Source organism: Falco cherrug, chromosome 3, assembly GCF_023634085.1.
Source record: "Falco cherrug isolate bFalChe1 chromosome 3, bFalChe1.pri, whole genome shotgun sequence".
In the NCBI taxonomy this organism is placed as follows: Eukaryota; Metazoa; Chordata; class Aves; order Falconiformes; family Falconidae; genus Falco; species Falco cherrug.
Window position 1 is genome coordinate 111495801 of NC_073699.1, and position 23672 is coordinate 111519472.

At 43.3% G+C, this 23672-nt stretch overlaps 1 protein-coding gene across 6 annotated transcripts in view; it reads right to left on the minus strand.

The window, feature by feature from the left end:
* The window catches only part of UBR4 (ubiquitin protein ligase E3 component n-recognin 4), a 78720-nt gene that overhangs the window by 36648 nt on the left and 18400 nt on the right, over positions 1–23672 (minus strand). The window contains exons 27-63 of one of the 6 annotated variants that reach the window (XM_055705855.1): positions 23160–23257; positions 22869–23026; positions 21953–22162; positions 20833–20934; positions 19838–19938; positions 19444–19642; positions 19021–19209; positions 18601–18664; positions 18219–18410; positions 17722–17792; positions 17447–17594; positions 16676–16903; positions 16283–16453; positions 15998–16180; positions 15556–15714; positions 14823–14975; positions 14308–14535; positions 13290–13447; positions 12080–12251; positions 11717–11918; positions 11258–11421; positions 10820–11036; positions 10216–10432; positions 8787–8819; positions 7605–7668; positions 6989–7123; positions 6144–6318; positions 5783–5920; positions 5212–5333; positions 4499–4610; positions 3882–4012; positions 3563–3740; positions 3268–3372; positions 2633–2764; positions 1773–1941; positions 965–1061; positions 461–568 (exon numbers count right to left, since the gene is read on the minus strand). In XM_055705855.1, the coding sequence (XP_055561830.1) occupies positions 461–568; positions 965–1061; positions 1773–1941; positions 2633–2764; positions 3268–3372; positions 3563–3740; positions 3882–4012; positions 4499–4610; positions 5212–5333; positions 5783–5920; positions 6144–6318; positions 6989–7123; positions 7605–7668; positions 8787–8819; positions 10216–10432; positions 10820–11036; positions 11258–11421; positions 11717–11918; positions 12080–12251; positions 13290–13447; positions 14308–14535; positions 14823–14975; positions 15556–15714; positions 15998–16180; positions 16283–16453; positions 16676–16903; positions 17447–17594; positions 17722–17792; positions 18219–18410; positions 18601–18664; positions 19021–19209; positions 19444–19642; positions 19838–19938; positions 20833–20934; positions 21953–22162; positions 22869–23026; positions 23160–23257 (5483 nt within the window). Of the gene's footprint in view, positions 1–460; positions 569–964; positions 1062–1772; positions 1942–2632; positions 2789–3267; positions 3373–3562; positions 3741–3881; positions 4013–4498; positions 4611–5211; positions 5334–5782; positions 5921–6143; positions 6319–6988; positions 7124–7604; positions 7669–8786; positions 8820–10215; positions 10433–10819; positions 11037–11257; positions 11422–11716; positions 11919–12079; positions 12252–13289; positions 13448–14307; positions 14536–14822; positions 14976–15555; positions 15715–15997; positions 16181–16282; positions 16454–16675; positions 16904–17446; positions 17595–17721; positions 17793–18218; positions 18411–18600; positions 18665–19020; positions 19210–19443; positions 19643–19837; positions 19939–20832; positions 20935–21952; positions 22163–22868; positions 23027–23159; positions 23258–23672 lie in introns of all 6 variants that reach the window. The other 5 variants (XM_055705854.1, XM_055705853.1, XM_055705858.1 and 2 more) reach the window with 5 other exon arrangements.

The following is a 23672-nucleotide window of genomic DNA, read 5'->3' on the forward strand; positions in this document are numbered from 1 at the left end:
CTTGTGCTCAGATCTGGAAGTAAGCAATGTCCTAAGCATCTAAATTTCAGTGCTCTGATCCTCATGAAGCATTGCTAATTTCAGCTCAAGCAGTAATACTGAAAAAGCAGCACAAATTCCTCAATATAAGGGCAGACAGTGGCCTGGATGCCAGAGAACAGTATTACGCAAATGAAAAGCTATATATGTCAATCATGCATTACTGATCATGTCTGTTTTAAGAGTTTAATTCAAGCGAAACAAATTGTCATGCTCAGTTGTGGATGCCGGAACCAGGAAACAGTGCGAGTGAGACTCATGTCATTTTCTACCTTATGTGAAGTGAGCCAAGAGAAATAAACTGCCTGAACACATCCATACAGCAATGTGTTTCTGTGACTTCCATGCATCCAATCCCCCCTGGAAAGAAACCCTGTCAAGAAGGAGCAAATCAAGAGTGTGTGCACATAGTACAGCTTACCTTTTTGTCCATGCACAGTTCTGCAATCAGTTGGGACAGAAGGTTATCTAAAGCTCCCTTGTCTTTCTCATCATCTCCATCCAGGTCTGTCGTGAGCATCAGAATAACCTGGGAATACAAGTCAGAGAATTAATAGAAGGCAGGCTCCATGTTTTCAAGATAAATACAGATGATCTTTCACAAAACACTGCAGATTTTATCTTGATTAATCTACATTCTTTCCCAAATTCTGCCTGTGCCATCACACCTTAATATGAACATTGAGTATAAACCCAAAAGACCCTCCCAAATACCAAAAAAGGTTCAAGTCTAGCAAAGACCCCTGGGCAAGGAATGCTGTAGGGTAAGGAATGCTGTGCAACACACAACACTTTAGAGATGGACTCACGCTGTGAATGGGCAGGAAAGAGAAAGGGAAAAGCACATGCAAACAGAAACACAGCAGTAGTAGTAGTAGTGATTAACTGTTTGATTAAGGCTTAAGTCCTGACCCTCCTCACCTACCTGCATATAAGGAATAGCCCGGACTCCTCCAACATTCCTCAGCTGAGGTAAGTTTTGCAGCAGCCTCTCCAGCAACATCAGTCGGACCATGTGCAGCCTGGGAAGTCAGAAGCCACAGGATCAGACAGATCCCAAGAAATACCAGACCCAGCAGGATCACCAACAATTTGTGCAATTTGCCGCAGAAGTTCAGAGCATGAGGAAATCCTAAGGTTGTCAGATCTGCAGACAGGAGTGCACTCCCTCAGACTTGAGAGTCAAGTTGTCAAAGATGCAGAGCAACTCTGGCAGTGGACACAGTTACTCACTTAGGAACTACACTGCCTAGCACAACCACCTGCCGAATTCCACTGTCTAGAAACAGATACTACAAATCCGTTCTGAACTGTGCTGAAAAAATGACTGAGCATCTGTCCCCATAGAATGAAAAACGGCAGATCTTTCCAAAGAGCTCAGCACTCCTGCACATACTTTTTTCCCTAACACTGAATTTCACAAGTCCACAAGCTGCATTTTAGTGATTCCTCGGTTTACTAGACTCATGTAGGATTTTTTCATCGCTTCGTCCAGGCAGCAGTCTGTGGGACACGTTTGGTATGTGTGACACATTACATGGTGAATGCACAGAGGGAGGCATTTTGCAATAGCAGTTTGCTCTATTCCATGTTTCTCGCTTCTGGTTTTTACTATCCAACAGAGTAACAAATCACACCCCATGAATTTCAGCACCTGTAGTCCACTCCTCTATGAACAATGACACTGTAGGGTCAGGTGTGCTATTCCTGAAGAGGAAAACAAAGCCCCTTGCCTGTTGCTGGTGTGGACATCTCCCTCTGCCTCCCCTTCCCCTTCGGAACCATCTCCCTCTTGCTGGCCTGTGGTAGTGCTGATCGCGCCTGTGCTTGAGCTGACGCTGCCTGGCCCAGCAGGGTGGCCCTCAGCTGCTGTGTCTCCATAGGCACTACTACGGCCAGACACTGAAAAAGAAAAATAAAAAACCAGGAAAGACAGCATCAGCACAATTGAACATGCATCTTGCCTGCTTCATAGCAATAGACGCAGCTGAACTAGACTTTGGAATTACAGTTCTAAGGAGACCGTGATTTTGGTTATCTTCATAAAGCTAGAAGAGAGTCATTTCTACAGACGTAGCTTAGCACCCCTAGCATTCTTTTGTTCGTCAGCCTCATCTTTGTGGCTAAAATCGAACTGGTTCCACAGCAGTAATTTAAACTGAGTCAGAAGAGGCATGGATGGGCAGCACAGACGTAATTTTTTTATGTAAGTCTGTGATTATTTTAGCTAGGTATGAGTCCCAATCAAAAAAAAAACAACCAAAAAAAAAACCAAACAAAGAGAGAAATTAATCTGACCCCATCCAAACTTATCCAGCAATACAGTGAATTCTTGCAGTCTCGCTCTAGGCTCCTGTATTCTGTTATTACAGGACAGCAAAAGCTACGTCAGATTCCACACTTCTAGAGAACTACAAAAAGTTAGCAAATATTCAGTCTGTATGCCACTTTGGCAGTAACCATAAAATGATGCATGGCATCATCCATTTGAGCAGAGATTTTATCTTTGCCTGGGATTACCCACCCCCTCTCACTCTGGTAAAGCCCTGTGACATAGAACACAGATGTACAGACACCGGTGTACAAGACTTACCGCTGTGCTCACCAGCCACAGAGTCCACTGCACTGCCGCCGCTCTCGGAGCCTACACTGCCACCATGGTCTGCAGGTGAAGTCCGAAGAGTTGAGCCATCTGTTGCAGCTGTGCTGCCTTCATCATCAGACGCTGGAGCTAAGAGAATAAAGAGAGCTGTTACAAGTAAAAACACTGCCTTGATATAACTTCAAAAGACGCACATGCTACGAAAGAAAAGCTACAAATATTTGTCTTTGGGTTTTGTGTCCATTTTCAACAACAAATCAAGAGGGAACTTGGAAGTGTCCATTGATACATTTAAGCGTGCTAAAAAGCAGTGGAGGGGAGACACCCTGAGAAGGAAACCTTCTCATCAAACAGACAATCATGCAAGTTACTTGAAAAACAAATGTCTGGTTGTTTATAAATGCAAAATAAATACAGTATATGGTTTATCTTAAGGAGAGGAAATAACTTCCTCAGAAGCCTACAATGAAAGCCCATCAAAGCAGAAAGAGGCCATAACAATGCTATCGAAAATACATGAAGCAAATAGTAATAATCGGTTCTTCAAAACCTTACTCACAAACAGATTTTAAGTCATTATTTAGGTCAAAATCAAAAAAGCTTGATTCCTCGCAGTGAACAGTTACCTGATGCTGTTGTATCTGAGAGCGTTCCAGCGTCAAGAGAAGAAGAGCTGGGTGCTTGGCCAGACAGTCCTAAGCTCTGAAGTCCAAGTGCACTACTGCTGCTCCCTGCAAGAAGAAAACAAGTTACGAGTATCCTTCTATGAGAGAATAATGTTAACTCCAGCCTTCCCTGTACATTTTGCAGTTCTATTATCTTTGCTTTGCTTTGATGTCACAACAGCTTCTGTTTTGTTTCCCTCCCAGTTTCCTCATTTTCTATTTACCTTTCCGACTGCCAATAATGCCTACATCTTACCTTGCTGATCTTGTTGCAGGCTCAGGGCAATAGCCAATTCCACCATCGTTTCATCATCTGCATCTGGAGGAATATCCAGCATAGGAGGGAATCCCTCTGCTCCAGCCAGAAGAGCCTCCAGGGGAGAAGGGTTCCCATTATTCACATTTTCAGAAGTCTCCAGAACCATAGATTCAGACTACAGAAAGGAAACACAGTTTAGAGTTTTCACCAAACCATCTCTAGCTAATGGAGCACACAAACTGATTCATTGTAACTAAATTAAACTCAAGTACCTAACATAATTAAAAAGCTCCAAAGAGAAGCACTCTGGACTTACCACCATCTCAAAGTCCCCATGATCAACTTCGCTTTGCTCTTGGCTTTCTTGTCGGATATGCTCACCATTTGCTATCCCAGAACTCTGCAGCTTGTCTTCTGCATCATCGTCATCATCATCATCCTTATCTCCTGAGTGACAAAGGATTAATTCACAGATGCACTCCTTCCTCACATCACCAGGAACTAAGCAATTAAGGCTGGGAAAAAAACACTTAAGCTATCCCCCCTCATGAATAGATTCCATGACAACTACAATTCACATCAATGCTCAAAAAGTGTCTCTTGGATGAAGACTGGATAGCCTAATTTCGATCTGCACACATCTTTATGACTGATTTATAAGGACTTGAAAATATCTGTGGAAATACTAAGACAGGTTGGATTACTACCCCCTAGATAAAATAATCAGATCAAAGAAGAGGTGACTTTTTTTAAAAAAGGAAAAGACGAGGGAAAAAAAGGTTTCAGGGGGCAAGAGCGAGCAGAAGAGAGGAGAAAGACTGGCTTTAGTCCTTTTTAGTCCCAATTTATAAGGCTACTTTATTTTCTTGTCTTTTCTGACAAATAAAGTAGGTCATGCTCATTTAAAGGCAAAGACGAATGCATCTAGCATACCCATAGGAGTATTGCTCCGAGGGGATGATGGCAAGGTGACATGTCTCCGCTTGTTCCTTGGTCTCAGCACTCTGATCAAAGCTTGTTTGCAAGAAAAGCTCACTGCAGGATCCTAAAGAGTTAATACGTAACCATTAAACTTCTTAACCTTTCAGTGCTTATTCACGGTATTTGGAAAGATAGCTTGAAGTACACTTACGACTCTGTTGGTCGTGGCTGACATAAGTCACTGCCTAAACATCTAAACTCCATTTCCCCCAGCAGCCATGAAGCAGTACTCACCATTCAACACACAGCATGTGACAAACGTTTACTAAACCACAAGGAGAGAGAAATTCCTCCTTCATTTACTTTCTGGCTGTATGATTTTGGCTGCCTACCTCTGTTTTGTATCCCTACTACATATTATCATTCTACCTGTACTTAATTCCCTTCATATTATAGAATCATAGAATCATTTAGGTTGGAAAAGACCTTTAAGACAGAGTTCAACTGTTAACCCAGCACCACCAAGCCCACCACTAAACCACGTCCCTAAGCCCACATCTACACGTCTTCTAAACACCCCTAGGGATGGCGACTCCACCACCTCCCTGACAGCCTGTTCCAGCGCTTGACAACCTTTTTGGTAAAGAAATTTTTTCGAATATTCAATCTAAACCTCCCCTGGTGCTGCGTTACAGGCTGAAGCAGAGCAGAGCAAGATTACACACCGGACAAAGTAACATCTGCATGTAGATCTTGGATGCTGTATGGATACAATCCAGTTCGCATGTGCAGTATCCGTGGATAATATCCACCAAAGCATTGACCGTGGCTTCAACGTGAGTGAGACCTAAGGAGGAGTAAAAATAGGACCGTAATCAACTATCTTTCCATGTCAGCACACAGAGAGACACACTGCAGGAAGTGTCTTTTGTTCGTAGGCTTCAAGGCACAATGTTAGCACCACAAACATATTGAAATTTCAATCTAAAATGAATTTACACACCAGCCTTGTCTGTCTAATGGAATACTGCGCACCCCATATACCAGCACCACTGAATATCCTCCAGCACCATCTACGAAGCCAAACGTGAATAAATCAATCATCAGGCCCTTTTTACTAGCAAAATACACATACTTTAACAAAAGCATTAGAGCAGAATTTGTAGATACACCTTAGAAAGCACGCAAGGCATCATTAGTGTCTCAAGCTTAGTCTGGAACAAGTAATTTTCTCTGTTTACAATATAGGATCCTTCAAAATAAACAAGCTTGACAATAGCAAAAGAGCTAGCACACCTGGCAGGCAGGCAGGGGCAAGGAACGCGTTTTTGGGCTTCGATGCATGTAGTTTCCAGAAGTGGTTAACTAGCTGGGTAATAAACGTGCAGCCATCTCCTTCAGTGTGTTTCTGGGCCTCTTGCCCTTCTTCACTCTCTGTACAGATCAAAAAACAGGTGTCAGATATGTGCAGGGGAAAGCATTAACAAGCAGGATAACACCAAGTTTATTTGAAATGGCTTTTGTTAGAGGCTCTGATGTCCTCATTACAAGGGCTATCACACGCCTAACACATCAAATACGGTTCCTGTTACACCAAATCAGATACCAAGACATCTTCAGTTACCACAACAGAAAGCTGAAGAACATTACAGACTACCTGTTTCCAGCTGTGGCAGCTTTGATTCTGTATAGTGGACCAGATTGTTGGGTCTCATAATAGCAATGGATCGAGCAGTGATGACCAGCCTCTGAAATACTTCAGGATCAAGGTCCTTTCCTTCTTTGGTTGAGGAACTCAAATACTGAATGGCTTTACTTAGCAACGCTTGATCCTGTAAAGTGAAAGATAACATCGGCAGAGGAAAACAACAGAGAGCAGCACAACAAAGCAACAGAAGCATAACTGCAGGACAGATCCTGGGGAAATCCAGCACTCGCTGCTTTGACTCTCAGCCAATGTCATCTAGGAAGGACAACTAATAGTAAAGAGTCACCCTGTAACAAAAGGAATCTGGCTCGAGAATTGATTTTCACATTTGCTTCCCCTCAGGCTCAAATGCATATGGAAAGACCAGTGCATAGACATAATCATTCCAGTGGTTAGCAAAGGCTATCTGCAGGCATCTGTGCATTTACCGCAGTTATGTTAGCACACAGTCTAACCACGACCTACCCCGGTATTTTCCTAGCACCTGAAGCTAGATGCCTGTGGAAATGAAGCCAGAGCTATGGATGCAGTTTCCAAACAAACTTCATGTGTTTCAAGATCCAGATTTCTCTATATTAACTGACATTATTTCCCACCAAAATCTTCAAAAAGCATTTTAAGTAGTGAAGTTCTGCCGAAACACAAAAGCCATTGAGGCAGGCAGCAGGAGATAAAGGAAAAATCAGCCAGCAGGTTTAGCGCTGCCATGGAGGAAGGGCTTTCTAGGGGTGTGCTGCACCTCAACCATAAACTGTCAGGTTACAGGAGACACTGAAATCCTTGCACCATGTTACCTTGTGGTTATGGTATGCTGAGCGGCTGGTGTGCAAGCTAGCCAAGAGGCTCTTGGTTTGCTGCTGGACGCTGGAAGGAGCTGGCATGGACAGCAGCATAGTAGCCAGTTCCTGAGCTGCCACCTTATTCTTCTCCTGCTCCCAAGAACAGACAAAAAACATTCTTCAGTACATTTACCATTAAGGTGATGCATGGTCTGATTTCTCAGCGTACCTGCAGCTCCCTCCCCTCCTTGCACTGTGCATACAAGTTTCTGCCTTCCTTCAATACCGTTTTGATAGCTTCCTCAATTTATTATTTGACATTTAAGGAACATTTCACATGTCTACATAAGAAAAGTCCTTTTGAGATTTATGGGCTTCTACCCTGCTGTTTTCTGTAAACGAGGTCACTCTACAGCACAAAAATCCCACTAGCAATAAATGCAAATGCCAATTGTCATTCTAAACTAGTTTCAAATGCTTTTCGCTAAGTCAACTTTCAGATCAGTGCTCCCAGCAAAACGGATGCTGCTCTCTTCTGTATCAGGCCCCCAGGGCTGCAGGAGGTGCTGCTGATCTTGCCCCTCCTCCCCCATCTCGGAAAGCTCAAGAATGTATTCAGAAAGTTACTTGCCTTCTCGTTGACTGGTCCTACAGCAAAGCAGCTTTCCAGCGCTTCTAAAGAACTCACTACTAGCCTGAAGGGAGAAAGGAAAGCAGGCTTGAGTACAGCAACCCTTCTCTCTCCTTAGCACTTTGCTTTATGCGGGCTACAGTCATGAGTAGCTCAGAGACAGCTAACGAATGCCAAGTACAAAATCAAAGCATGATAAAACCTGCCACAGGCACCATGCATATCATTTCATTGTGTTACAGACCAGAGTTAAACCTGGCTCACGCTCACAGACAAACTTAGGACTGCTTTAATAATCCACAGCTGAAAGACAGGGGCTTTTCTCTACCAAAGAGGATAAAACATTTCCTTACGCAGCCTGCAGCAGGGATAACTTGGATTGTCTTGACAGTACCAATTCACCATGGCCCACAGACGTACATATGACTGCAGATCAAGGGTTGGTATGACACATGGGAAAAAGCGTAACCGACTTTTCTAAGGGAGCAAGATTCTACCCGCTTCCTATTTTCACACAGGTTGCTCTTTCCAATTTGGAGTTTTCAGCGCAAAATATTCCAGAGGAAAATTAACTTGGAGCACTGGGTATGACCCAAGTGAGAGATGCTGAGCTCCAAACTTTTTCACAGTAAAACACTTGCCCCAAGGGAAAACCTTATTTACAACTTGCAGCAAAGTGTTGAAATCTCCCTTGCAGCACCACTTCATGCCTTGCAGTAGAACTACCTGAAACGCCACCTGACACACGAGAAGGAGCAGTGCAAGGATACAGGAAGGAGGGAAGAGATAGCATTAAGGGGAGAAATAACAGCACAGCATTGGATACGAGGTAGAAGAAACAACAATTGTCTGGTCTGGCGGTGATAAATAACATGACATTCCCCTACCCACAGCCACCCTCCATAAAGCTAGCAGGGGCATAAGTGGGATAAAAAGACGCGAGGAGGAAACAAAGCGAAAAGAGAAGTCTGTCAAACAAGCAACAGTTATGCCGTATACAGCAAAAATCTGCAAACCCCCTCATCTTTACATTTCGCTAAACCATCTGCCATGCAATGACCAGAATGTAAAGAAGCAAATGTCACTTGGAAAACAAAAAAAAACAGTCAACAAAAGCCACATCATGTGCTCTGTCTCTCTGACACACACTCATTCGTGCAGAGAAAAGGATGGCATACTAACCGGTCCAGGGTGGTTAGGGACTCAGTTTCAGAACTTTGGGGGAGCAAAGAAAAAGGAAAAAAAAAAAAATAATAATGTGTAAAGCTCACAGAAAAACTCCCTAGAACACATTCTAAGCAAAAGGCAAATTAAATGGGGAAATCGGGAAGCCAGGAGAGCGCTATATACAGTAAGTCTAAGCACGGGTCTTTCTATCTGGGCAGCAGACACTTGTCGAATAGCAAAACAAAGGAGATCCAGGCCACCTAGCACAGAGAAGCCAAGCACACTGCTTAAAGCACCACTGAAGGTTAAATCTGAAGTGCAGACACCGAACTTTTCTGATAGGAAATACGCCTCTTGCCTGCCGTTAGCTGTTCCTACTCAAGAGGCCCTTTATAAGGTAACCATGCTGCATTCTCTAACACGTTAAGTGAAAATCAAGAGCAATCTTTTTCTTTCTGAGTTTTTAGAATATAATCCCTCTGCTTTGGAAAAGCAGAAAGCATGTCAGTGGAGAGAGGGACATCTTGTGGACATGTCACAGCAGAGGAGGGACAAAAAGAGAAAATAAGCATAGGAAAAAATCCCATCAACTATTGGACAAAATATTAAAACATGGCCAAACAGGTCCTTCAGCTGGAGATAACTGCTACTTCAGGCCCTGAACCTTTACCTGAGAACTTCAGTAAGATAGAATTCACCACCATTTACTCACAATCAAGCAGCGTATCCCTTAAAATGCTCATTTTTCAGCAGTGCTACTTCCTCTTTGATATGTTTCCCTCCTATCCTTGCTAGCTTGCCAGGCTTTCTACAACCCTTACGATACACACTGTCTGAGCTCAGAAAGAGAACACAGGGTGGATATTAAAAAAAAAAAAAAAAAAAAAAAAAGTTTTCTTTCTTCTGCTAAATAGATGCCCAGCTCACCCTTGTGCTCTGGCTCTCCGTAGGGCTATGTGGAGGAAAACCCCAACACTTTCTCCACCACAGCAGTTAAACCTGAGACATACAGGCTACAAGGTAAGTTAGTGGGAACCACTAGCCTAAAGCAGCATCACACACGAAGCCCTCTTCAAAACTGAACTGAACTTCAGGGGCCTTACCTTTGTGAGCTCTAGAGAATGAAAAAGGGCTAGCTTGAAATGAGAAAATGCACCAAGGCAGCAGAAATCTCTTTTAGCTCTTTAAGACTGCTATAACAAATGAACTTAGCAACGTGAAGCACGCACACAGATCTATCCGTTTACTCCAGCAGATAAATCAAGAGTGAGCACAAAGCCCTCCCTTAGAAGATAATTATTGACTTTTCAGTTATTGTTTTAGAAAAAACTCACTAAATCCCCTTAAGTTCTCCCGGTTAAGAAAGGTACACAAGCATACCAATGTCCCCTCTACAGCAACCACCCATTTGCAAGGAGAAATAAAAGAAAGACTGCAGAAATACCTCTCCAGGACAGTCCCACTGGCAGCAGCAGGGGTAGCCGACTCTGTGTCTCCAGTGCCATTCCCTTGATTCAGGTTTGGGGGACAAACGTTGCTCACTGAAGCAGACGGGAAATCCTCTGGGGGCTCATCAGGCCATCCAAACTGCTCTTTGGTTTTGCCATAAATTTTTATGGAATCCATCATAGTGACTCCAGCAGGATCCACAGAAGCGCCAACTGCAGTGATTAAAGGAATTTCTTAAAAACAGAACAGCTTCTTTTGAATACAAACAAGCACAGCCTCCTAAGGTCAGGATAGCGATTCCACTGCATCATTAATATACAGCCCCTCTGACAGGTTCATCTTTTCAAAGCCATTTTCCTTCTCTATTACCTCAACACAAAATTACTGAGCTGAGCTATTGCACATTCATCCACTGCAGCAAGAAACAGAGCCATAAATAGTTACTAAATGTTCAGGATCTGCCCCTCAAACTATTCCTGTAGTCAGGTCAAATGAACAGGTTGTGGAAACCCTTCTTACCATGGGGTGAAGCACAACAGTTTCAACCCCGCCAAGCAAAACCAACAGGTAGCCAAAGTGAACAATTAATAAAAACTTACTGAAAATGGTTAGTTTCTTGTCAGCCTGCAAGGCTTCCTCACGAGTGAAAGGGAAGTCAAACCAGCGAGCCCTGGTCATGTTGAGCTGCATGGTGCGGCCAAAGATCTCCAAGTACGAGGGCGCTCGCTCTATCGCTTGTGTGCCAATCTGGATCCGCATGCCTGTCATCACCATCGTGTTGTTATTGTTTGTCACTTCGATGGTGAAACCCCCAGGCTGGAGGAGACAAATCACAGCTCAGAAAGGTGAGCTCAAAAAAATCACTCCCAAGTTAAGATGCTCAAGTCTGTACACAGGTGCCTCCACTGTTTACTTAACAGTATCACGGGATTTGTACAGGGTCATTTGAACAAAGCAGACTAGGAAAAGGCATGCAATCAATCTGAACAATAATGTCACCCAGGCGCCCCAGAGAAGCCCCACGCTGCCCCATTTACCTTTGTGTTGGCCACATACATGCCAGTGGAATTGAGTCGGTGCTTTATCTGCTGAGCGTTGTAAACCTGCAGCAGGTCATTTCCTCCAAACTCCACATCTGTGAGTTGCTGGTTGTGTTCAAAGAAGTCAATAGGGAAGTTCACTTGGCTGGATGCACGAGTTGCTAAAAGGGAAGACAGATGTTTTTAACAAAATACATTATAAACAGGCAAAGCTGTGGTAAAAAAGCTGCAGAATACACTTGCCTCCTCTGGAAATGCCTGTGCGAGCCAGATAGCTATGTATTTTTACATACATCTACGGAAACATTTTACCCAAACTTAGCCAGTACTTAGCCTTGAGATTAACTGGCAATTGTCAGAAATGAACATCTTAATTATCTACATGATGCCAATCAATCTTTGCATCTATATTCGCCACCGCTACCTTGCACCAGGTAAGTATGAGAAGCCCCTTACTAATAGCAGCTGCCTTGCGCTTGCGAACTGGTTTCATGATGCTGATGACGCTGCTAGGCTGGAGAGAGGGCTGGAGCCAGTAGGAGGTATTCTCTACATTGGCCATGTAGATCCTCAGGCTGCCGTCTTCGCACAGGAGGATCATAGTGGTCCTCTGCTGCTCATTGCAGGCCGTGTGACGGATGGCCACCATGTCCTGAATCTGCAAAGGCAAGCAATACAAGTCAAGGAAAGGACTCGGCAACTGCTGCTTGAAGAAAGGAACTCGCTGCATTAGAAAAACTGTGAAGACTAGCGATCTTGTTGATGGAACAACGAGAAACCACATTTTAAGGGCCAGAAATACAGGGAACTATGACTCACCTTTGCTTTGGCTGGCAAGGTTTTAATCTCCTGGATGAGAAAGGTGTCCGGCTTCACCATCATCACCAGTGGGACACCTGTGGTTTGCTGAACACAGCACACCAAGCCAGGGTGGTTCATCACCTCAGACCACTGACACAGTGCTGGTGAAGTCTTACTCCCACCGTTTGAACTGCAAGAGATGAAGGGCAGAATAACATTCATTTAAGAAGCAACACAAGCGAAACCACACAAAATTCACCACTCAGGTCAAAGCTTCATCCTCAGCAGGAATTCAAAGCACTGCATTAATGAACAGCCAGGAACATCAGCGTCCAGTTCACAGGTGAGAAACCTGAAACAATCACTTGAGTGGGGAGAAAGCACAAGCCTCCCAACCCCACAGTCCTGATCTCTGCCCTGGTAACACTTTATGCCCAAACCCAAGGAAGCAATTTTAAAATGGCTTTCGGCTATCTTTTTATGTGAACAGATGCACAGGTCCGTGTTTCCACACACCAGCAGCACTAAGCAAAGGCCAATGCAGGAGAATGTATGTGACACTGCTCACTGGAAAAAAAATACTATAAATCTGCAAAAAGACTAAGCCAAACTCGACCAGGGCTAGGGAGCTCTTGGAACCTGACCCTGCTACAGAGCCTACTCACGACAGAGGCTTTCTGTCAGGCTAGGGAAGAGCCTGTGGCCCAAATACCCAGCTTTCCTCCTCAGGACAAATGACAGAACACTTCTTTCTTGCCACATTCATAGCATAAGAGATTGGTTTCCCTCAAGGAAGTCTGAAAATAAGCCTTAACATGCACAACACACAAGGTCCACTGCAGTACTGTTGCCGAAAAGAAACAAAAGGCTTCCTTGCTCTGCAGCCTCCGCAAGGGTGGGTAATCCCATCGGTTCCAGCTGCTGCACCACCAGCAGCTCTGCACTGTGCAGCAAGACTGCTCTGAAGCCACCTTTCCACTGTGAAATCCTAGTAGGAAGAAAAAAAATGCATACACGTCCCACTGCCAAAACAGGCAGCTTTGGTTTCAAATCGTTCTGCAATTAGGGCAGAAGCACCACAAAAAGTAGCAAGAAATCATCAGTCAAAAAGGGGATCTTCGCCACAAGCTTTGGCCATTCAGAGCTGGGATGTTAAGAACAATTAGTAATATTTATTAATGATAAACAGAAATGAAAACTTCAGGGGAGTCTTCCACATGCGCCTCACCTCTTTATGTTAATTGGGAATAGCCGCTGCACTTCCAGATTGGCCCGGCTGATGGTGGCTGCAAAAGATTTGCCTTGACAGTAACTGAAGAACAACATCTGTAGCACGTGGGAGTAATACACTGACACACCGCCTCCTGCGACCTGGCCATTACTGTCCTGCAGGATCAGGGAGAAACGACAACATTTAAGATAAGCACACATCCTCCAAAACACTTTGTCAGGCTTTTAAATGATGGAATTATTCCAAAAGCCTCTCCCTGCCCCCTCGCCACCAGTGAGAGAACACAGCCCTAAATGACAATTTTCTAAGCTGAACTCCTTGGTGAACTCATCCATCAGATACTTCAAAGGCTTTTGAAGGGGATACCGCATAGCCAAAGGCTGTAGGTAGCCCTCAGCTACCACATCTGTGTGCTTGAATGTTGTATGGCAATCTCACATGCAGCGCTCCGCAAGTTCCCAGCTCATAAAAGAGCTTTCCTGAGGGCCTGCTTCTCATCTCTTCCCCCATTTTGGAGCAGGCTGGAGTAAAAAGACTGAATGAAAGGGGGACAGCTTTTAAAAGCCGCCCCCCAAGACTACAGAGCTGCTGTTGACCAGCAACAAAGGCTCACTCCACCTCTACAGCCCCAGCAATGGTCAGGAACTTTATCCATTGTGGTTACTGCACCTTTGGAGTACCTCGCTCCAAGAACAGCACTGCTCTGCAGCCACCTCCCTGCTGAGAAATCCTGCTGGGCATAACTTCAGAGCCAGCCACGGAAAACATGCTCCATTTTCTAGATGAAAGGATCAAGGGGTTTAATTTTTACCCCCACCCCTTTTCACTGCAAGGATGTTTCTCTCTTTAGAGGAATGGCAAGCTCATTGATCTAGATCAGGGGGCTTAAAAGGAAAGGGGGCGGAAAAAAAAAAAAAAGAAAAAAAAAGGAAACTTCTGTGTTCAAATATAAGGCACAAGCAAGAGAGAGAAAGCCACTGCAGCCCATGCTACAAGAAAGGCAAGACACCAGTACCTTTAGGTCCTCATGATTGACTTCAAGCACGTTGGTGACATAGAACGGTCCATGCTGGGCACTGCTCGCCTCTTCCATGAGCTGCGTATAGATGTACCCAGCCGAGGACATGATCACTATGATGTTCTTCCCCTCTTCGTTGAAAAGGAAAGTGACATCCCTGATTTTGGAACTTGGCAGAAGGAAATAGAAAGTTGGACTCAAGGCATCGACAGAGAGATCGTAAATCTGTGGGAAGAATCAAGGAAATAACTTCCATGATACAAACCAGTGCAAATGGACAAGAGTTGAGACAATAGGTTGAGATTTAGATGTTACAGTTCATTTTTTTGCTTTTTGGGTTCTTTGGGTTTTGCTTCTTCTTACGACAACAGTAGCCAAACACCACAATTTTGTATTTCCAATTAATTTCTAACCAAGAATATGATCACATTCTTCCACATGCAACTCTGCCAAGATCCAGACTCTAATGTCTGAAAGAAGACCTCTCATCAACAGCTGATGACCAAACGTACCTTCACAAAGTCGGCAGTCACAATAGCAAGCTCTGTTTGAGAGCCTGGCAGCCACACAGCTTTAATGATGAAATTTCCAGTGGCTAGTTGGGGATGAAGTACCAAATGATCAGAGACTGATCCCGAGCTGCTGAATGTTAACACGTGGCAGTCCTGCAGTAATGAAAAAAATTGGTCAAATATTAGAACAAAGCATTTATAAATATTTCAAGCCAAGAACAGAGTTAAAAGCTAGCATTCCTCTTAGTGCCAATAATAATTCAGAGAGGAAGAATCTAAAATTCCTGCAGGTAAGGTGAATGACGTGGAAATTTGTAAAGAAAACAAACCCAAACCACAGAGTCCAGCTGTTTCTTAGCTAAATATCAGATCTGTGAATTCGGCACTGGGAAAGCTGAACCTAAATTGGGGAGAATACAAAAAAACCGTCCTTGCTACAAAGCACTTGTTACGGAGTAGTTCTAACACACCAAGTTTCACATGACTAAACCTTCACTCCTGTCATAAATTTGGCCTAAATACAATAAGTAGTACTATTTTGAGACACTGTCTCATTTATTATATTATTCATATAGGTCCTGCTCCTTTTACTTCATATATCTAGTAGGAAAGTGATTCATCAACTAAAATTAGTGACAGACCTTTGGAGCCAGCTCTGCGCTAGCTCCTCAGAGGACAGACAGACACCTGGTTTTGAGCTGATGTTTCCAGCTGCCTGGAAAAGGGCACTTACTTTCAGGCCACACACAGCTAGGTAGTCCTCCTTGCAGGGATTTCCAGTTAGGCTCAGCACAGTAAATGGAACGGGTGCAGAAGCAAGGCGAGTAAGGGTCAATTTTCTTTTGCTGGAGTCTGCTTGTTTCAGCAATGCTGAGAGCTGAAGGACTGTAATCTGCAGAACAAAAGGAACTCAAGTTACCCATGTTTACAACCGAGGGGAAAAAGGCATTTCAATTTCAGCTCTATGACTGTGTGGCCACAGTTTTCACTGTTTCTGCTGCAAGATTTCTTTTCTCTAAGGAATGAGAGGTATTTCTAAGCTACACAATACTTTACAGATGATCCAGATCTCAGGACAGGCAGAACAAATCGTATCCTGCTTGTTTTTCAGTGCTCTAAGGCCAGTTTCGTTTTCCTTTACAATCCAGAATTCTCTAAAGAGTTAGAGAACTCACCTTGCCCTTTTCATGACTCACAGCCAGGTGCTGCCGACGGCCGTGCGGGGACGACAGCACACACATTGCCACCCGCCTCAGCACATGAGCACTGATCAGCTGCCGGATCGTCTGGCCCTGGTCACCGCTGTAGTTCATGCGGACGTTCTCAAAAGCACCTTCTTGAGAGCCCAGAGTCGGGACCTGTGTCATTATGAAAAGCATACAAAAGCCTATCACTGAAATTTTTCTGTTTAAAAGTGATCCCACCTGTCCCATCATCTAATCGCTCCTTTAGTATCATACCATCAACTGATCTGTCATTTCTACTGACTTGTCCAAAGTATGTAGCTCATTGAGAGCTTGCTGTGCACGACTGCTGCTCCCCATGGCCGAAGCTTGCTGGAAGTTTATCTGAATGGCATCCATCAGGAAATTCAGCATCTCCAGCACCAAAGGTGCAAAGGAGAAGTTGGCCTGCAAGAAATAAATAAGGCAAGTGAAGCACAAGATGCTCTTGCTGGCAGTCTTCATAAAAGCTGCATGTCAACTGCTTTTTAAAGCTGGACACCACTTTTATGATCCCTCTTATCAGAAAGAGCAGCACAAAAATCAAGCAACTTGGCAGATAACCAACACTGTTTGACCCTCATCCTCATCTTAAACCATCTTCTTTTAACAGCTAGCTGATAATCATACCTGGGACTGCAATTCCTCTCGACAGCCCTCAACATTTCTACACAGGCTGCTCTTCTTGGGTTTTTCTTCATCAGGACCCTTCCCCTCACTGATGGTGACCTTGGCTTTCTCTGCAGGAGAGGTGCTTGCATGTCGAATGACACTCTCGGGCACTCTGGGCTCACTCTGGAAGGCGGATTCTTTCATGGTAGAACTCATACCACTGCTGGGAGTTCTCTTCACCAAAGCCTGGGAATGATACCGTAATGCTAAAAGCCCAAACCAGACTCAATTTTACCACTGATAAAATGAATACAGGTTGTAACAGCAGCAAGATTAATGTAATTTTTAAGAAACAGAGTGCAATTCTCTTAGATTGCAATCTTAAAGAAATAACACAACAGTATCCTACGTGCCACTCTCCACCCAAGTATTAGAAAAATGTTCATATCTAAGATAAAGTTGCTTTGCTTGCTGCTAGTGGAAAACATGGGAGAAGGTGGTATCTGAATGCTGCGTAGCTTAAAATAACTTGCAAATTCTGTCGGGCTAACTGGAATCCAAGTAGTCACTAGGACAAAGATTTGAAAATGCACTTATTTGGTGCAAAAAAAGGTAAATTGCCAGGCAAGCTGTAAATTAAGAGGAGTCATCATAAAGCCAAGGCCTTCAAGTCTTTGTACTCTTACACACTCGTATCAAAAGGTAACTTATTGCAGAACAGAAACCTCTGCAAAAGACTTTAAAAACTGAAGAAACCACAGCTTGTAAGTTGATTTAAAGACACTTTACCAGGCAACTGCCATCCTCCTTGGCTCCACAGTCACAGAAGAATGATCCGTATTTGGCATAAGAAATCTCATGATCCTTGTGACAAACTTTAGCACAAACTGTGCAAACACCAACCCCATCAACCATCTTGCAAGTGTGACAGTGATACCTGCACAAAATAAGCCAGAGGAGTTATAAAATACAATGCCTCAGTAAGGCCCACAGCTGCATTTGTTTCCCTCTCAGTGGCCAGAAATATCAGGCTGAAATTGCAAACACAAATTTGAGATTCTTACCAATGCTGATTCATGAATTCCTTCTGTGTGATCGTGAAGGTACAGAGTTTATTACAAAGAGAATCTTCATCCTATCAAGAAGAAAGTTATTTTGGAAAGGTGTCACAACTGCAGCTACAGCAAAGGCACAGGGTACAGAATACACTCCTCAGACAACAAATGCACATTTTAAGAATAGCAAGTTTTAGGATCACTTCACTAAAAGGCAGCAGTTGGTATCAAACCACATGGAAAGAGGAGATGGTAACATTTTAAAGCAACACAAAAGAGTGAATGTAAGAAAAACAGTAAGAAAAAATATATATTGGGGAGACAAATTTTAAAGCATGCATTAACGACAGAATTCTCTTCCAGATCTGACAGCTAGGGTTCCTCACTCAGTCCCACATTAGGAATAAACAACAACAATAGAAATCTTGATTTATAACCTGAGTAATTCTGATTTGAAAGCTGCAAAATAAATCTTCATCTCATTTGCAGCATTAACTATTGCCTACCGAATCTTCAGCTTGAGAGTCCTCCTCTTCCACTGCCAACTCTTCCACCCAGTCTGAATCCACCTCAATCGCCCGTTCCTCTCCATCAACAGAAAGATGACTTGGTCCTTGGCCACTGGTCTGGCTCAGTGCATTAGTCACATCGGCCAGGTAAGAGACAATATGGCATGTGCACTCCAAGATAGTCACATGCTATAAAGTAGACATGAATGAAAATGAGAGACAATATTTAGATCCCACAATAGCTGCTGTAAGGCAAGAAAGCAGAACGGTCCCCCAACCAAATTGCTTTAAAACTCCCACTATGAAACCAAAACAGGACAGCTGATACAGCTGAGGCCTGAGATTCATTCCTGCAAGTTAAGCACGTCACATGTCTTACCTTCCCTTGCATGACATTTGCATTCATTTTTTCTACCACATTCTTCTGAGACAGGTATTTCTTGCTGTAACACAAACCAGTGGAGAAGATCATTACAGTCTGGGAGGTATATAATCAGTTCTGACAAATAGCCTGAAGCATTCAGTTTGCTTTGGATTAACCACAAGAAATGTATAAATGCAGTAATTAAACCATCATGTATGGAAAAGGCAAAGAAAACACAGGGTAATTCTTAATGGGCGGACAGAGATCAGCCTCTCTAAGACACTTTACATTCTGAAAAAAAACAACCCTAAGAAACGTTTCAGTTAACATGAACATCTGTCCCCAGATTACCAGGAATTTTTTTTTTTTAAAAAAAAAAAATAATCAGTCTAAGTGATGCAAACGAACAAACAGCAGTACACAGTTCTCTCTTACCATCTGCCTAGCCAATCAACAGCAGCACCATGAAGCTGGAGGTGTCCTGCACCTTGTCCTGCACTAGCCAAAGTTGCCATCACGACCATCAGTTCAGGAAAGCCTGTGCCATCACCATTGGCCAACATTTCTGTTGCCATTGGTATTAGAGTACTCAGTAGAACAGTGCAGACTCCTTCTCCGACTTGGCTAATCAAAAAGGAGAAAGTTTCAGACAGGTACGTCACCCAGTGAAATACCACTAAGCCCCACACCGCAAGAGCACTGTCACAGCAATGCCTTCAGGGCAAACTGCCACACTCCCCATCACTTCATTTGAAAACTGACAACAAGAAACCACCAGCAACTCGCAAGCAATCTGCACATCTAGAGAACAACAGAAATGAACAGCACACAAAAGAAACTACAAAGGTTGTGCTTTACCTGTTTTCCCGAACAATGTAAGTTGTCAAGAGTTGCAGCAGCTGCCTGTTCTCTTGCACAACGTCCAGCTGGTCTGAGTCTTTGGGTGGGGACATGGTCATCCTGGTTAACCAGGCCTGGAGACGTACAGGTTCCACACAAGCCAGCTGAGCCAAAGAGCCACAAAGTCGCAACAGGCTGGGGTTGGGACTCTTCTCAGCTGGAGGAGAAAGTTACTAGTGAGTGACAGATGCTACAACAAACATGTTTGAAGATGGCTTTCCATTAAAAGCGTGAAGCTGTCATTCCACTTCCTCTTACAGCTGTTCTTTCAAGTATCTTCATATCATAGTCTAATACAAGAACAGTATGAAGGGGACAAAGGCAAGACAGAAGAGATTCAACAATTACTTACTCAGCTGGAAGAGCTTGGTGAAGAATTTTAGCACCCTGTTGCAGAACTTCGCTGAGAGGTTTTCATTGGCTGTTGCCATCATGATCTGGACCAATTCTCCACTATATGGAGAGGAGGAATTGTCAGCTTTGTAAAAGATGACCCATCCCTTTTTTCCACCTGCACTTGTACCTGCCCTCACACTTAAGACTGGCAATAGTTTGTATTAGCATCACTCGGCATTCAGGCCACAGCAATTGCTTTCAAACAAACAGCCCTTAGCTTAGACTAAACCTTGTAGATCTCATGAGCTCCTGAAGAGCATATCAGTATTCTCCACGTATCAAGTCACAAACAGGCTTGTACTGGTTTCCAAACCAAAATTCTATGTTTTCTTGCCTATTTTTCCCTTCCATGTTAACACAGAACAGCCACTAGACTGCTTTTGAACTGTTAAACAAGTAGAGAGAAAAACCAGACAATGGCTGGATTTCCAACACACAAAACCTTTCCTCCAGTTCACCCTCATATCTCTTCAGAACATTTGTTTTTGTGCTATGCCGTTTCCATCACAATTTGCCTTCATAATTCTAAGTCAGGCCAACACCCCACCTCCACCCTTAAAAACATCAACCTATAGCCCCAAGGAAGCACTGGGAGAACTTGGGATTTTGCAGCTTGATCTGTACTTGATCTAACAGCCCTACAGACCAGCATCTCTCAAAAATATCCTTATAATGCCTTTGATAAAACAATCATCTTGCAGGATTCCCCACTGATGATCACTGTGAGGGCTCGGTGAATATTTTACTTGGAGTGACAAAGACCTAGGTCCTCTCCCACACAGAAAGTCTTTTCACACTCCCCTGCACTGCTTGAAGGGCATCTTCTCTTTACACAGTTCCGTATTTTCCTGTGCAAAGGCATTAAAGTCACATAGGTATTGACAGTGGCAAGCTAAGAGAAAAAGGAAGAGAAATAAAGTTCCTAGGCTACAACTTCCAGGATGACTTCACCTTTCTGAAAAGAATTCCTCCATGGCTTTTCGGGCCTGGCTGCTCTCCAGTTGTTTCTCCAGATGCTGCAAACATTCTTCCAAGATGGACTCATCCAGGCCACTAAGGATCAAAAGATGCATATTAAGAATACAGAAGAGCAATTTAAACTACTTAATCCTAAGAGCTGAGAAGTGACCAGTTTTGCTAATTCTAATAAACTGTCTACTAACTGAAAGCAGCTCTCCTTCCAAGAGACAGGAGAAAAACAGTTGATGAACAATCATACATAAACAACAAATCCACCAGGTGTTCAGAAAAAAGTGGCACATGATGCTGTAAGGCAAGTTACACAGGAACCTATAATAATCTAGACCTTTCAGACTCCTCACATTATAAATTCCTATAAATGGCTGCTCTTTTTACACTTCAAGTCTCTTTTAGTGTTACTCCTTCCCATTCTCTCCTGCTCTCATCCCCACTCCACAACACACTCTGCAAGTAAAATCCAATTACATTTACATTCTCTACCAGAAGGCACAGTAGATCTCCCTCTGAATACCTTCCATCCAGAGGGGATCAGTATTAAAAAGATGCAACATCATCATGCCTAATGGTTTTATGTTTCAGATGGGTAGAATCCACATCTGCACATCAAGCTTATTCCCTCCATACACTCAGTGAGTCAGGGGTGGGAAGCACAAATCTGGCTAGTTTGCTATGATAAAGCAGGGATTAACCATCCTTAGAAACAGCAAGAAGAGAGACAAAGGAATATAAAGCGAGTTAGGTCGGCATCTTCAGCTTTGATTTTGTGCTTGTATTTACATAATTTTCTATTTGCCGAAATAAAAAAAACTATCCAGATACATCCATGCTCCATTCAGAGTTACAAGAGATGATGAAAATCCACGCTGCCTTAACAGCAGCGCTGAAAATTCTAACAAGAATAAAAAAAAAATCTCATCTTTTTAGTCCACAGATCTAGAACCCTTCCACAGATAAAAATAAGCCGATTTTTTGCTTTTCTGTCGTGCTGGTTTTGAACAGCACATCTTGACACTGATGTCTGAACATACTGTAGTAATTCTTTGTATACAGCTTTCTTGGAGGAGAACTGCAAGCCACACAGCCCCGTTACCTGTTCGGATCAGAGTGATGGGCCAGGATGTTATAACATCCTGTGATCAATTTCTCATAAACACGTGCCAGGAATTCATCTGATTCTGCAGGGCCCAGGATCCTTTCTAGGGAGTTGCTGCTTATTTCTGCCACACTCTCTGTGCTGGTCTCCAAAAGGAGGGGCAATAGGGAATGAATCACCTGTGGTGGGTTCAAGTCATCCGACCAGCTTGAAAAGAAAAGCCAACAAGTTAATTCTCTGCATGATGTATCAGAGAACATTCTTACCAGATAACTCCTAAGTGACACAAGTAAGGCACAAGTCTGGATGGAAATCAGTGATAAAACCCTTTTTAGAAAGCTGGAATAAATACACTGGCACAGCAATTTTCCCCTCAGAAAAAACAGTCCTCATCTGGAAAACTCTACATGTGTCATTGTTGCATATACAGTTACAACATTTTCCTACCAGACAGTCCTGCTGTGGCATAGTACAGCTTTTGGACTTGTCTGCAGTGTCAATAACTATTTTTTTGTTTCAGAATATCTTAGAGTAAGTCCCTGGAAAAAAAATTTCTTCCATTTCACTTTTATTATGCTTTGAAAATGTCACACAAGTGAGTAACAAAACACAAGTGAGTTAATTAGATCCATATTGTCTCAGTTCAGATCCCAATTTCTTCAAGTCCCTATTCAACAAAAAAGACTACAGGTCTCTCTCTCAGAGTTTGTCTTTTAGAGATGCCAGATCAAGACAGAAAGGCTATCTTTCATTCATTTACTATTTAGAACTGTAAACCAAAAGCTCTGTTAAAGCCTTACTTCAACATACAGCGCCAGTTCACCAAGTGTTCCGCCCGAACAGCCTGGTGAAGACAGACACTCAGAAGAGCAGACATATAGAGCAAAAAAGCGATATAAACCCCGTCACTTACACAATGAGATCCCCAGTGAGTCTGACCAGGGAGAGCAGGGTGTGCTTTAAGGAAGCTGCAAGAGGTAGACTTTGGCTGCAGAGAGTACCAAGGTGGGCGGCCTGAACCGCACTGATGTAGCTTTCGGCGGGGATCGTGTCATTCGCAAAGGCGTTGCGCTACGGATTGAGACACACACAGGCGCACAAATCAGAGCCCTTTACCTTTAACAGAAAGACATACTGCCTGCCCCTTGCCAGCAAGTTATGGAGTTAAGATCACACCCAGGTCAATCCACGAGGCTGGACTCACCCACGAGCCAATGTTTGGAAACTCATTGGTATGAATGTTGTTCCACGATTCACATAAAGTCTGCACAGCTGATGGCAAGTTCTGAACAAGTGTTGGACCTGCAATTAATACATAATCATAAGTCACTGAGTAATTTCACGGGTCCTATAGACAACTGCAATGCTTCTATAACACTCTTTAAAACTGAATTATTAAGACACAACTGTAGCTAAATTCTGCTAAAAAAACCCTGAGCTGTAATTCTGTTAAAGGCTAGTTCCATGCTTTTCTACAAGTCAGAATCATCCCTAGAAGTTTGCAAGAGCCTTCACAGCTTCTTTCACTTAATTAAAACAGAAAACACGGCAAAAATATTAATTCGCAGCAGCCTTCCAACATACCAACATTTCATAATTCTCTTTACTACGCCATGCCACCAGAGCTATAATATATTATGGTTATAAAAGCATTTCAATACTCCAGATAAGTCCACAAGATAGTTACTTTCAAGGTTTGCCCAACTTTTTCAGTTGT